The sequence below is a fragment of the Tachysurus fulvidraco genome, chromosome 21 (assembly GCF_022655615.1).
Source record: "Tachysurus fulvidraco isolate hzauxx_2018 chromosome 21, HZAU_PFXX_2.0, whole genome shotgun sequence".
Classification (NCBI taxonomy): Eukaryota; Metazoa; Chordata; class Actinopteri; order Siluriformes; family Bagridae; genus Tachysurus; species Tachysurus fulvidraco.
In genome coordinates, this window is record NC_062538.1 from 18,936,808 (window position 1) to 18,952,619 (window position 15,812).

At 39.1% G+C, this 15,812-nt stretch overlaps 1 protein-coding gene across 3 annotated transcripts in view; it reads left to right on the forward strand.

The window, feature by feature from the left end:
• celf4 (CUGBP, Elav-like family member 4) overlaps nt 1-15,812 on the forward strand; it is a 140,857-nt gene that overhangs the window by 120,795 nt on the left and 4,250 nt on the right. Inside the window, exons 4-12 of one of the 3 annotated variants that reach the window (XM_047805564.1) lie at nt 4,257-4,385; nt 5,105-5,184; nt 5,414-5,554; nt 8,349-8,487; nt 9,064-9,216; nt 10,315-10,425; nt 11,559-11,621; nt 11,781-11,861; nt 13,836-13,919. In XM_047805564.1, the coding sequence (XP_047661520.1) occupies nt 4,257-4,385; nt 5,105-5,184; nt 5,414-5,554; nt 8,349-8,487; nt 9,064-9,216; nt 10,315-10,425; nt 11,559-11,621; nt 11,781-11,861; nt 13,836-13,919 (981 nt within the window). Of the gene's footprint in view, nt 1-4,256; nt 4,386-5,104; nt 5,185-5,413; nt 5,555-8,348; nt 8,488-9,063; nt 9,217-10,314; nt 10,426-11,558; nt 11,622-11,780; nt 11,862-13,835; nt 13,980-15,812 lie in introns of all 3 variants that reach the window. The other 2 variants (XM_047805562.1, XM_047805563.1) reach the window with 2 other exon arrangements.

A 15,812-nucleotide genomic window follows, 5' to 3' on the forward strand; every position in this document is an offset into this window, starting at 1 on the left:
CGAGGATTATTATTTATTATATAGTAGGGAATATTTTTATTAGCATCTGGATGGATGGATGGATGGATGGATAGATGGATGGATGGATAGATAGATAGATGGATGGATGGATGGATAGATAGATTGATCCCAGAGGAAATTCAATGCCTAGTCTTGTTTCCTAATTCTATGTGTTCTTAAATAATGTTGATAGGTATATATATATATATATATATATATATATATATATATATATATATATATATATATAGATAGATATATAGATAGATAGATGATAGATAGATAGATAGATAGATAGATAGATAGATAGATAGATAGATAGATAGATAGATAGATAGATAGACGTTCTTCTTCAGAAATGCATCATCTTGGACCCCGCTCATTAGAAATCAGTGCAGCAGATTTGTAAACAAAGAAAGAAAGAAAGAAAGAAAGAAAGAAAGAAAGAAAGAAAGAAAGAAAGAAAGAAAGAAAGAAAGAAAGAAGGAAAGAAAAACACTAGGACTTTAAAGTTAATTATAAATGAAATATTTAGTCCTTAGTTTCAGTCTAAATTTACGCATTAGCAGCTCCTGCTCATAATTAATTATGCTCATAAAAATCAGCATAATTAATTGTTAATCATCAACAATTTCAATGTTCTGCTTGTTATTTAAAAGTGTGCAGTAATAATTTGTCTATTTTCCTGTGTTTTGGAAGGTTCCACCAACATTATTTATAGGCTTTAACTGCTTTTGAGTTATTGAGATTTGAACTAAACACTTTCAATTCAATTTAGCAGGGTAATAACTATAAAAATGTAACAATAAATAACAATAACAGGTTTAATAATAAAGCTTTCTGATTTTCACTAATAATAAAAAAAAACATTATGGACCCCTTTGGCTATTGTTCACTGAGAGAATGATGGCTCTCAAGTGACGTACAGGAGACGATGATGAAAATGAATAAAAGTCTGTAGAAGTCTGTGGAAAGACTTTGATGCTAATGCTAATGCTAAGTGCTGTAGTGACAGGAAGTGAAACTAAAGGAAACTAAAGGAATACAGTTCAGTCCATGTAACAAAAAATGTAGTACATGTAAAGAAGGATAAAGGGGAAAAAAAATCTTTTTAAAAAGTAAAATTCATGGAAAAAGTTTCTTAATTAAATGTAGGAGAGGAAGTGTAGTATGCAACAACAACAAAAAACCACCACTGTTTTCTTACTCGAATCCCTTCTGAGTTCCCCCTCATATCTTTATTTGTCTATCTCTCCCTCTGTGAATTTCCTGCTCGGGTTTCTAGTTGGTGGAAATCTATTTCACTTGCACTTGTATCTCTGTCAGTTCCTTTAACAGCAAGGTGCTCGGATTGTGTTCTGTCTCACTGTAAGTCTCTATGGATGAAAGCGTCTGCCACAGAAATAAATGTAAATGTAAATGTACTCAGAAGTGCTACAAACCCACAAACACAGAGAGAGAGAGAGAGAGAGAGAGAGAGAGAGAGAGAGAGAGAGAGAGAGAGAGAGAGAGAGAGAGAGAGAATACAGGAGTTGGAAGCAGTGTAACATATTGTCACAAAGCAGTACAGTAACTCAGACTGAGGGAGGAAATAGAGCCGTATGAAGTTAAACTCATGAGTACTCGCTACAAAGGTCAAAGAAAGAAAGAAAGAAAGAAAGAAAGAAAGAAAGAAAGAAAGAAAGAAAGAAAGAAAGAAAGAAAGAATAGTTCAGTTTGGCTGAATGAATCAAATTAATTAATTAAATAAAACAATTAAAACAACAAAAAGAAGAATTAGAAATTAAGATAAAATGGGGGGAATCCCATTACAATTAATATTTATTTTTTTAATAGTTTTGATGGTTGACAACAACAACAACAACAACAACAACAACAACAACAATAATAATAATAATAATAATAATAATAATAATAATAATAATAATAATAATAATAATAATAATAAAGAGCATGACAGTGAGCTGTTCAACCGTTTAATAAGGAATTGTTTTGTCTTCTCTTCTATTTTTGGACTTGTTTTAGTCTAAGTGGGATGGATGTGTTCACAATGAGATGAGTCCACAGGAGAATACGAGACACATGGCCCTATTCCCTCTATTCTCTTCCTCCAGATACAGCTCTCCTCTTCCCCCTCAGACCGAGACCTTCTTGTCTTATTCACACTTGACAGATAAATTGTCTCTGCACTTTGCCCTATCAGACCACCAAATATATCCAGCACTTAGGCTGTTAGTCACCCTGTGTCTCCGAAAAGCCCCTTGATGCCTCCTGCTGCCCGGTGCAGACCCCCACCAACGTAGTCACGGATTCAGTAAGAGTGAAAGCACAAGGGAGGAAGCGAGAAGATGAAGAGCGCAGAGACTATCGTCATAGAAGACAGAGAGAAGCACAAGATAGAAATAAACCAAGCATGAAACACTTGGACTTACACTTACTGTCCAGTTTATTAAGAACACCGGCTCATTCGTGCAGAACAATACATCATATAATGAAATCAAGGGTTTTAGTTTCAGAACGAGGAAAACATATCAGATTTCTGTGATCCATGGTACCAGGCCAGCTTTCAGGAACTGCTGTGAACAGACTGGTGCGAAAAACAAAAAAGATAAACTGGCTAAAACTTGTAGAAAGACAGCATTTAAACAACCTTTTTTTAAACTACACTTTAAATCAGGGTTGAACAGAAAAACAATTTGGCAGCTGAAGATAAAGAAGATAAAAAAGACCAAGCAAGACCAAGGCTTTTTCAATTGTCTGTCCAGATTGGCAAGCCTGTGTACACTGTAATCTCCGATACCTGTTTACTGCTAGCAGGAACAGCTGTGGTGTGAATGACAGGATCTTCTTCTCTCCTGTTGAAGTCCTTTATAACCTCAAGATTTGCCTTCTGAGATTTACCTTCACCGGTATCACAACAAACTAGACAACCTGAGGCTCATGCAAAAAAAAAAAAAAAAAGATCAGCTGTTATACATTTTCTGTTCTATATTTATTTCTGTTTGTTTTTTTAGATTGCAGTAAATCATCCTTCTATAAATGTGGCTGTGATTTACGTTACTATCGTCAGAGCTGCTGTTATATATAGAAAAACTTATCAACACCTTCTGACCAATCAGATTCAAGAATCTATTAGGATTGAGAACAGCCAATAAAAACCTTTTTGTAAATGAAATATATATTTAAACTATATGTACTATGTAGTATATAGTATATGAAATTTGACATATATGTAAGTTTCTTGAAAAATATCTAAAGATGCTCAAAGAACAGATCCAGTAGGATTAAGGCCTGAAAAATGTCTTCACTTTATTTATTTAATCATCTTTATTTACTTGCATGAACAATCTCCACACATCCACAGTTAAGCAGATGTCCGTGTATGCGCGTGTGTGTGTGTGTGTGTGTGTGTGTGTGTGTGTGTGTGTGTGTGTGTGTGTGTGTGTGTGTGTGTGTGTGTGTGTGTGTGTTTAATTTCATCATCTTCCTGCATAAACTAAAAAATCTTTAACTTCTCCTTTGTTTCCAGATTTGCCTTAGGATAAAACTATTTTCCTTCCTCTCTTCTCCGGATCTGTGATTTAATAACATCTTCATAATCATGTAAATAAAAGTATGAATAATAAAGAGCTGTAAAGCCCACAAGTCGAAGGATCCCACCGAATCCGCTCCGCACTTACACATTTCATTACCCTGCCTCGCGGTGTAGTAAAAAGCCTGCGTGATTTACTCGGTAACGTCGAGGAGTCACAGCTTGTCTAAGCTTTTATTAATCTTGTCTTGTAATTCAGGGAAATTAAATTCAAAAAGCATTTGCATCAGTTTTGCACATTATTGTGCTTTAAAAAATGATGTCTTGATGATCCGGCCTGATCGCATACAAAAATAAATGTTAGAAGAAGAAGAAGAAGAAGAAGAAGAAAACAAAAGAAAAAAAAAGAAGAAGAAGAAAACTAGCATTGTTAGGATTGTTTCAATATTTATATGAACAGATACTATACTAATGAATATGCTAATTAGTGTAAGATCACATATTTGCATATTAGATTACAAAGTAGATGATTGGCTCTCACTTTTTGTGATGTAATAACACTTTCCGTTCAGTACAAAGTCAGATGCGCTATCATACGTCAGCAAGAAGAAATCCTTGCAGCTGAGTTCAGGTTGCATTGAGAAGGTTGTGTTTGTTTGACTGTATTTTTATGCATGGAGCCAGACTGTTTTTCAGGGTGAACCCTTTGCTCATTGTCTTTCAGAAGACAGAAAGCTGTTCGTGGGCATGCTGAACAAACAGCAGTGCGAGGACGACGTGCGGCGCTTGTTCGAGGCCTTCGGCAGCATCGAGGAGTGCACCATTCTCCGAGGCCCTGACGGAAATAGCAAAGGTTAGACACCATGGGTCCTACTTTTTCATGTTTGAGATGTATAACTAGTGAAGTGTACATGTGTTTTTAAGTTCGGAAAGTCTTATCTGTCCTCCTAAAAGACGCAAAAAAAAAATTTGCAGTTATACAAATCCTGATGTCTAATAGAGCAAAACTGGCCGTGCTCTTTAGGTAGGAGGGACAAAGTGCGCTCTTCCCTGCCTGTCACAGAGAGACTAGCCAATCATGAGCACCTGTTAGCTAATAGGTTAAGGGGAAGGTTATAGGTTTACCCCAACACACACATCATGAGTAGTTTGAAAAAACTGACCGGTATCCAGAAGTTTATGGCCTTAAACCTTGGAGAGGTGGTTTCTTGGTGAGAATTAGGCAAGATTCAGTTTAGCATCACTGTGTTTTATACTTAATTGCATTTGTACATAAAAGATAAAAGATGTATATTATTATTATTATTATTATTATTATTATTATTATTATTATTATTATTATTATTATTATTATTATTATTATCACAGACAACACTATTACAAAAAGCCTTTAAATGAAAATCCTTGCCTCAGCACAATTCATAATATTACCAGCATGCATGAAAACAGTCAGTAGTAAATGGCGTGTGTGTGTGTGTGTGTGTGTGTGTGTGTGTGTGTGTGTGTGTGTGTGTGTGTGTGTGTGTGTGTGTGTGTGTGTGTGTGTGTGTGTGTGTGTTCTGGCTTTACCAGGCTGTGCGTTTGTGAAGTACTCCTCTCATGCAGAAGCTCAGGCGGCCATCAGCGCACTCCACGGCAGCCAAACCATGCCTGTGAGTACCGAGTACACCTCAGCTGGGATGGAGGATGCGTTCCATCTGGATTATATTACTGACTGTGTGTGTGTGTGTGTGTGTGTGTGTGTGTGTGTGTGTGTGTGTGTGTGTGTGTGTGTGTGTGTGTGTGTGTGTGTGTGTGTGTGTGTGTGTGTGTGTGTGTGTGTGTGTGTGTGTGTGTGTGTGTGTGTGTGTGTGTGTGTGTGTGTGTGTGTGTGTGTTTTAGGGTGCCTCTTCCAGTCTGGTTGTGAAGTTTGCAGACACAGATAAAGAACGCACCATTCGGCGCATGCAGCAGATGGCTGGTCAGATGGGCATCTTCAATCCTATGGCCCTGCAGTTTGGAGCGTATGGAGCCTACGCACAGGCAAGAGCCCTCCCTCTGTCTCACACACAAACACGCTCTCTCTCTCTCTCTCTCTCTCTCTCTCTCTCTCTCTCTCTCCCTCTGTCTCACACACAAACACTCTCTCTCTCTCTCTCTCTCTCTCTCTCTCTCTCCCTCTCCCTCTGTCTCACACACAAACACACTCTCTCTCTCTCCCTCTGTCTCACAAACAAACACGCTCTCTCTCTCTCTCTCTCTCTCTCTCTCTCTCTCTGTCTCACACACAAACACGCTCTCTCTCTCTCTCTCTCCCTCTGTCTCACACACAAACACGCTCTCTCTCTCTCTCTCTCTCTCTCTCTCCCTCTCCCTCTGTCTCACACACAAACACACTCTCTCTCTCCCTCTGTCTCACACACAAACACTCTCTTTCTCTCTCTCTCTCTCTCTCTCACACACACACAAACACACTCTCTCTCCCTCTCTCCCTCTGTCTCACAAACAAACACTCTCTCTCTCTCTCTCTCTCTCTCTCTCTCTCTCACACACACACACACAAACACACTCTCTCTCCCTCTCTCTCACAAACAAACACTCTCTCTCTCTCTCTCTCTCTCTCTCTCTCTCTCTCTCTCTCTCTCTCTCTTTCTCTCTCCCCTTCTGTCTCACACACAAACACACACACTCTCTCTCTCTCTCTCTCTCTCTCTCTCTCTCTGTCACAAACACAAACACACACACACTCTCTTTCTCCTTCCGTCTCAGACACAAATAAAACAAACACAAGGAGATGTTTGATTAACATTTATAGACAGAGTCTCCAATGTCAGCACTTGTGTAACTGTCAATAGGTTTTCTGCCATAATCAAGTAAGATGAAATTTGTCTAGAGGTGATGGGACTTCGATAACTAGTGCAAGTAACTGTATAAGTAACTGTATAAGTAACATTATAAGTAACTGTATAAGTAACAGTATAAGTAACTGTATAAGTAACTGTATAAGTAACAGTATAAGTAACAGTATAAGTAACTGTATAAGTAACAGTATAAGTAACAGTATAAGTAACTGTATAAGTAACAGTATAAGTAACTGTATAAGTAACAGTATATGTTGGAAAAAATCTTAGTAGAAATAATTAAAATATTATTCCTTACAATACTATAACCAAAGTAAAGTATTAGGCCTTGCAAAATATTACAATTGCTGTCATAAGACATATGTAGGTGATGTTGTAGGCCAAAGATGTTTATTGCAACCAGATTTGGGGCTGTTAGGCCTAGTCAGTCTGAGCACATTTGTAATAACAACTTGTTATGTAGAAGGGAAAATACCATTGTTCCCAGACCTTAGCTCATAAATTGTTATGGAAAATGAAGAATACCATGGTTCTCAGACCTTGGTCCATAGCAATAACATGTTATGTAGAATGAAAAAAACAGTGGTCCACAGACCTAGGCCCTGAGAACTAAAGGAAGGAAAATCCATATATGGGCATGTGGTGCTCATAAACTTGTTGTGCAGACTGAAGAAGGCCCAGGTGTTTAGTCTGAGGTCATGAAAAATAAGGGGAGGAAAATCCATAAATGGGCATATGGGTGAAAGGTAATGGGAAATAAGGGGAAATTGGGTCAGTGTATTTAGAAAACATAGGAGATGATTTTGGTAAATAAGGTGATATGGCACCTGGGCTTCTAGGAGCGCCAGGGTATATATTGAGAAGATATCTGAGGTTTTTTTTTGGTTCTTCGGGGGCGAAGGTGTGTGTGTGTGTGTGGGGGCGCGTGCGCGCGCACGCGGGCGCGTGCCCGTGTCCGCGGGTCAAGGTGGGTGGTTTTTATTTTTGCAAGGACGTCGCGAGAGTTCTTGTTTTTCTTGATTGATTTTGCATGACATGCTCTTTTTGGGGGTTTTCATTTGTTACTTTGAATTTGGCAATTTGTTACTTTTAATTTGGCAATTTGTTACTTTGAATTTGGCAATTTATAATTTGTTGGCTGATTGACCACAATAAAGAAGTTTGCTCATTCTCATCCAGGTCTGAGGAGTTTTCTCAGTATTTTTGTAGTAATTATAGAGTTAACAGTGAAATTTAACTAAAGGCCTAAGAGAAGAGATCACCCTGTGATGTGTCGACTTGGAGACCGGCTCTGAGTTCCGACATATAAGTAACTGTATAAGTAACAGTATAAGTAACAGTATAAGTAACTGTATAAGTAACTGTATAAGTAACAGTATAAGTAACTGTATAAGTAACAGTATAAGTAACTGTATAAGTAACTGTATAAGTAACAGTATAAGTAACTGTATAAGTAACTGTATAAGTAACTGTATAAGTAACAGTATAAGTAACAGTATAAGTAACTGTATAAGTAACTGTATAAGTAACTATATAAGTAACAGTATAAGTAACATTATAAGTAACTGTATAAGTAACTGTATAAGTAACAGTATAAGTAACAGTATAAGTAACTGTATAAGTAACTGTATAAGTAACAGTATAAGTAACTGTATAAGTAACAGTATAAGTAACATTATAAGTAACTGTATAAGTAACTGTATAAGTAACAGTATAAGTAACTGTATAAGTAACTGTATAAGTAACAGTATAAGTAACTATATACAAAAAAATTAGAAAATACTTTAGGGTGGACAAAATATCTAAGATTGATTATATATTATTATATTATATTATATTATATTATATTATATTATATTATATTATATTTTATTATATAAGCTGATTTGGACGTGTGTGTGTATGTGTGTGTGTGTGTGTGTGTGTGTGTGTGTGTGTGTGTGTGTGTGTGTGTGTGTGTGTGTGTGTGTGTTTAGGTGCAGCAGCAGGCAGCATTGATGGCATCTGTAGGACAGGGAGCGTATCTCAGTCCTATGGCTGCGTTCGCGGCAGCTCAGATGCAGCACATGGCCACTATCAATGGCCTGCCAGGAGCCCCCATGACCCCTACATCAGGTGAGTCCTCACACACACACACACACACACACACACACACACACACACACACACACACACACACACACACACACACACACACACACACAAACAAACAAGCACATCCAGTTTAGTCCAGATATTCATTTAAAAGTATGAACTCATTTATTTACTTACTTATTATCGTCTCTGTTCATTCTAATGCAAATAAAGTGCACTTTTTTTTTACCTTGTGCCCAATTAGCTTCTGCTTCCTAATGAACCAATTACCATAAACCAGAAATACTTTAGCTTTTAAAGATGAAATGTCTTTTTAATTATGAAATAATTGTTATTTCCAGCTCGGTGCAGGGCTCCGTTATTATTGCCAGGATTTTATCACCGGTTTGTTTAATTAGTGGGTTATTTATTTATTTATTTATTTATTTATTTATTTATTTTTATTAAAGTTCTGAGTATCATTCTACAGCTGGTGTTTTTGTTTGCTCTTTACTAAACTGAGTTCATTTGAAATTAAAGTTAAGGAGAACTAAGAAAGTTTGAGGAAAGATAGTTTGTCAGAAGGGTAAAAGATGTTGCCCTGTGCTCTTTTTTCAGGAGGGAGCACACCCCCTGGCATTACCGCTCCCACGGTGACCAGCATCCCCTCTCCAATCAGTGTTAACGGATTCACAGGACTGCCCCCACCACAGGCTAACGGCCAGCCTCCCGCCGAGGCCGTGTTCACCAACGGGATCCACCCGTATCCAGGTCTATACACATATACACTACATACTGTACATGCTTGTAGTAATAAAGTTACCAGAGCAATATTCAGAACAAAATTTTCATTTCAAAGCTACATGAGGTGAAATAAAAACACAGTAAACAATGGAATGTTTGTCATTCACAGAATCCTTATTTTCCAGGATCGTGAAATGTAACTGCAGTAAAATTGCCCGATATGTGTGTGGAGTTAGGTTCTTCTTCATGTGCTTTGGGGGCTTTCTGTTAAGTCCAGTAACATGCATTGTAGTATGTGTGTGTGAGTGTGTGTGTGTGTGTCCAGAATCCTTAAGACTCTGAGTCCTCTGGGATAGGCTCCGGGCTCCCCGTGACCCTGTGTAGGATAAACGCTAAAGAAAACAGATGTCCAAAAGCCTTCTCGTATCCCTGATTAACTTTTAAAGCTACCTTCCAATGCTTATAAGAAAAGGGGGCAAGAATTAGCAACTATTTCCATAGGGGTTAATTTCCCAGCTAGAAAAGCTAAAATTTACATTTTTTCCAAAAGCTTGACCTGTTTGAAACCAGGAGATTGCTTGCATGTTAAGGAATAATTGATTAAGGATAATAACACAAGTAACACACATACACATGAGCTTGAAGATAACGGTTATTTTCTTGGGTGGAATAAAAGAGAAAGAGAGAAAACCGAATCATAAAAGCATATTTATCCCTTTCATAACCTTGTTTTCTTCCGCTCGCTACTTGCTCCATTTAAAATGCGTTTCCCATTTTTGAAATGAGTTTCCCTGCTATTTTACTTGATATCATTTTGGATAATTACTTTTACTTCAGCTAGCATAATTAACCACACTGTTTATTTTTGTTCATCATCACTTCCTGCCTTTATTCTCCATGTGTGAGCTCTCAGAGCAGACTTGTTGTTTCCCCAAATGTATACAGGAAGTATAGCTGTAGTGAAGCTTCACACACACACACACACACACACACACACACACACACACACACACACACACACACACACACACACACACACACACACACACACACACAGTTTTACAGTGTGCATGTTGCATCTCAATCTGGCAGAAATTCAATTTGTGTTTCCTGGCTGTGTCTCAGTGTTGCAGGAGGTGGTTTTTAGGGAAGACTCGGAGAAGGGCGGCTTGGGCGTCGCTCAGCGGAGTTGTTTTGGGGTACAGGGAAGCTGTTTCCTCTCTTCTCTATCTGAAGGTACCAAAACGCCTTCGCCTTTTTTTTTCTTTTTTGTTTGTCCTCTGTGCGTCTTGTCTTGTAGAGTGATGTCTTTTGTGTCTATGGGTGTTTGTACATTGTCGATGTGGCACGAGATTCTGTCTTTAGTGCGTTAGTGTTATTCGATAGCATTTGGCTTCATTACTGCATAGTCACTGCTTATAGTATGCATGCATGCAAGGTATTGTGGGATTTGACACCATTCAATTTGTTGAGGTAATAGTTAGAACAGATGTGATCAGCATGCTTTAGAGCCGCTTCCCTGATCTCATATGTCAGCGCACGTTCCCGGGTCTTTAAACCGGGAAAGTGAGATTTACCTAAAAGCCGAGGAAGTGGAGACTGCGTTGTGCTTAATGAAGAGTGATATAGCAGTGTGTATATTGCCGCAGGAGCTCAGGGTGGATTGATGTGTAGTGTGTAGGTGTAGATGTATATTGTTCACCATGCGCGCTGTGGCTGCCAATCTAGCTCTCCTTCACTTTCAGGAAACTTTGCCAGAGCTCAAGATCCTTCCCACAGCTTAATTGTTTTGGGATGGAGTGAAAGTAAGTGTGGGGAGGGGATGAACTCACTGACTCCATGCAGTGTTGCCAACTTAGTGACTTTATTTCTTAACGTGTTGTCTTTAGTAACTGTATTTCATAAAAACAGCCTAGCGACGACAACAAGTGGACCCACTAGGTTCCTTTGACTCACCACCACTATGCCAGACCACTGACCAATCACGAATCAGGATTGTTCTCAGCGACGAATCACCGAACCCTGTTGTTTCCTAAGGACTTATCCCTTTTCCCAATCACTGCTCACTATTGTTTGTCCCACCCACATTCTACTTTATTCTTTGTTTTCTTTGGTACCTCTGTTCTTCATAATGATTCATAGTTGTAAAACTTGTTCATCTTCGTGATCGTGACAATTCCTGGGAGACGCAAATGATAAAACACTGACATTTTGTGCATGCATTATCTGCGTATGAAAATTACAGCCAATACTGACCCCAATATTGTATGCCCACACCAATTTGACCTGAATATGACCTCTCTCTCTCTCTCTCTCTCTCTCTCTCTCTCTCTCTCTCTCTTTCTCTCTCTCTCTTTCTCTCTCTCCAGCCCAGAGTCCCACAGCAGCTGATCCTCTTCAGCAGGCATATGCGGGAGTCCAGCAATATGCAGGTCTGTCACTCAGGCTGCTCTGTCCGTTCATGCATGCTTCATGCTTGTAATCAACAAGTGTTAGCCCGAGTGAAAGTATATATATATGCGACACTGTGTTCGTGACAGATACGTGTGTAAATGGAGGTTCTGACACATCAACATATCTGTGTGTCTCAGCAGCCTACCCAGCTGCATACGGACAGATCAGCCAGGCCTTCCCTCAGCCCCCTCCTATAATCCCCCAGCAGCAGAGAGAAGGTGAGATTTGCCTCTTCTGTTGTATTTCTGTCTACAGGAACTCTAATACAGGGCTTGCATTATAGCTTCTGGCATGATTTCAACATGATTTTGCTGTTGCTGACATTTTTTTTTGTGGATTGGGAATCGAACCAGATTAAAAACTAAGCCCAGTCAGTCAAATGTCGTTATAAATTCTATCCAAATTTAATCAGATAATGTGTACTGTGAGCAGTGTCACAATTCAAAATCCATATCTCTAATCTGCTCGATTCTGTTCTTGTCTCTTAGCATGAAAAATATTTAGGATGAAAAAAAATCCTTTTTTTTTCAAACTTCAAAGCATTAATATGCCTTGCCATTATAACTAGATAAAAATGGTGGTTTTAGCTTCCATCTAAGTTCGGCAAGCATTAGTCTATAGCTTTGTTCGGCAAGCATTAGTCTATAGCTTTGTTTATCAGTTAATGGTACAGTTTATCTGTTGTATTTATTCTACTCCGAATTATAAACTCAAAATATGTAATTTAATTACTATTGTGGGGGCACGGTGGCTTAGTGGTTAGCACGTTCGCCTCACACCTCCAGGGTTGGGGGTTCGATTCCCGCCTCCGCCTTGTGTGTGTGGAGTTTGCATGTTCTCTCCGTGCCTCGGGAGTTTCCTCTGGGTACTCCGGTTTCCTCCCCCGGTCCAAAGACATGCATGGTAGGTTGATTGGCATCTCTGGAAAATTGTCCGTAGTGTGTGATTGTGTGAGTGAATGAGAGTGTGTGTGCCCTGTGATGGGTTGACACTCCGTCCAGGGTGTATCCTGCCTCGATGCCCGATGACGCCTGAGAGGCACAGGCTCCCCGTGACCCGAGAGGTTCGGATAAGCGGTAGAAAATGAATGAATGAATGTATGAATTACTATTGTAAGACATTATTTCACACATTGTCCATGAGGTCAGTTGCCTTAATTACAGATACAGGATCTACTTACTTGTACTTGCTAGGGGCAGTGGTGGTGGAGCAAGTGGTTATGGTTCTGGGTTGTTGATTGGAAAGTTGGGGTTCAAGCCCCAGCACAACCACCACTCTGCCAATGCTCTGGGCCTTGAGAAAGGCCCTTAACCTTCTCTGCTCCAGGGGTGCTGCATCATGGCTGACCCCATCCTACAAAGTCGAGATATACAGTACAAAGAAAGTATTTCACCACGCTATAATGTATACAGTATGTAACAAAAATAAAAGGCTTCTTCTCTTGTACTTGGTCGATATACGTACTAATCATACTAGTACTAGTCTTTTGGAGCATCAGCCAGTCACTTTGCACTGCTAAGATTGTGATGCTTGATATGAAAGCTGTAGCTTTATAGCAACGTACCTGAACATGCTCTGTGTATAAACCAAATATTTCTTGAGCGAACAGGCATCAGCCGGATTTGCTGATGTTACACAATTACAAAGATGCCTGCGGCTATGCCTCCCTCCAGTGGCTGCTGTGCTGAAAGATGCCCTTGCTTGGTGTAATATCATAAGCTAATATTATCCACACCATACTGAAGCAATTCATCACTTTTACGGTTAAGAGAATAAAGCTTGTCTAACTGTATTGAAGGAAAAGTGAAAATATTCCTCATATTGAACAGCACTGATGAATTGAGTTATAGCTGCTATATTTCAAGATTGTAGCAAATGTGTGTGCGGAAACAGAGATTTGATAGAACTGATAGAGAACTCTCTCTCTCTCTCTCTCTCTCTCTCTCTCTCTCTCTCTCTCTCTCTCTCTCTCACACATATATATCCAGGCTGCTTATTCTAATTTCTCCTTTTATGTCTTCTTGTCTGCCCTCACCTCCTCTTCATTCTCCTCATGTCAATATATTCTCTCTTTTCTTCCAATCCCCCACTTTATCCCGCTCACCTTTTGTCTCGCTTCAAATCTCTCTTTCCCGGCTTCGTCTCTACCTGTCTGTCTATCTTCCTTCCTCCATCTCTGTGCCGCTCCGCAGGGCCGGAAGGCTGTAACCTGTTCATCTACCACCTCCCTCAGGAGTTTGGGGATGGCGAGCTGATGCAGATGTTCCTGCCTTTCGGTAATGTCATCTCCTCCAAAGTGTTTGTGGATCGGGCGACAAACCAAAGTAAATGCTTTGGTGGGTAAAAATGATAAAACACCTGCAAAGATTACTATCATTCTTATTCTCTCACTACTAATGTTTTGACCTCATTTCTCTACCACAGCTAAGGTTTTATAAAATAGAGACGAGGCGTCCAAAAAAATGTATAATACTAATTAAAAAAAAAAAAGAGAAGAAGAGCGGATTTTACTCAGTGATCAGTGAGGAACCCTGGAATGGAAAGAGGAAAATAGCTGAGCGTGCGAGATGTGTTGATGCGCACTACTTGTAACAAAAATGAGTATCTATATTCAAATGAACACTATCTCCGGCTCCATTGGCTGATTCACTTATCAGAGGCAGTATATGCTCGAAGGAACACAGCGCTACTTGATTTGAGCTTAATATAAAGCTCTATAGTTAGTAGGACACTTTGCTGAGACATGAGGTGCTGAAATACTGCCTAAGCTACAATAGGAGAAAACTAGGGAACTAGATGGAGAACAGGTTCAGGTTTTGGAGCTTCGTATTAATACAATAGAAAATGAGGGTGTTGTTTTGTTTTAGTGAGAAACTTCACACAATATTGTATTGTAGAAATGGCTTACACAGATCTGTTTAGACAAAACACACTCTTTAATTTTTGTCTGTTTTAGAAATAAAGTCCAAATATATGCTAATGTTTTGTACAAGTTTATATTTTGCCCAGTGTAAATTTTGCCAGATTTAGCTATAACCCTAATGTTAACTAAAATGGTTGCAATTATTTTGAAAATCTGGAATTTTCCAAAAGCCCTGTTTCTAAAATATACTTTAATCACTCACATAATATGTAGCTGTTTCTCACAACAGTTGTAGAATTAATCTATTATCCGTATATAGAGTCAAATAAGTACTTTGTAGTTTCCAAACTTAAATCCCCAAATAAAAACCTTTCCACAAAATCGCAACCATACACCCAGCAACTCAATAATCCACCTCAAACCTTAAAAAAACAATACTGAAAACTCAAACCTTAAACCACAAACCCTAAACCCCAAAGTCAAACCCCAAAACTCAAACCTTAATACTCAAACCCTAAACCCCAAAGTCAAACCCCAAAACTCAAACCTTAATACTCAAACCCTATACCCCAAAGTCAAACCCCAAAACTCAAACCTTAATACTCAAACCCTAAACCTAATGTCAAACTTAAAAACTAAGCCCTTAAACCACAATCCATATTTCCCAAATCCAACATCTCTAACTCAAAAACTAAAACTTATTAAACCACAAATCCAAGAATCAAACCATAAATCCTATAAACAAACAAACCTTCCGCCCCAACTCCAAAACACAGCATTCAGACCCTTACATCTAACACCTAACATCAATTGCAGTTGAAGACTAAACTCTTCGACTGAACCCTAAAGCCACTACCCTACAGTACAACACTCTAAGGCCAGTCTTTAAACCCAACACCACAATCCCAAACAATAAATCCAGCACCCCAAGGTCAAACCCTTACCCTGCCAATGAAATCCCAAACCTACTCAACCTCTTACCCCAAACTTCACTTCCCAGCGCAGAATATAACACCTCATATATGACCCTTAACCTCCCAATCATATACCCACCACTCCAAAGGTCTCTGACATCTCTGCAGAATAGCTTAATCATCTGTAGGACGCTTGGCCCAGAATGTTTAAACCAGACATCTTTAATCTTAACCTAAGACTTTTGCTCTGATCTTGCCAAAAATGTAAACACTTTAACGTGTGGGTGCTTCCAATAAATCTATCAGTTCCCTGGCTATGCTGCTACTTTTACAGCAAGAGCTGCTGTGCACAGCTCTTAACCATGCCAAGGTGCTGAGGTATATCTCTGTCA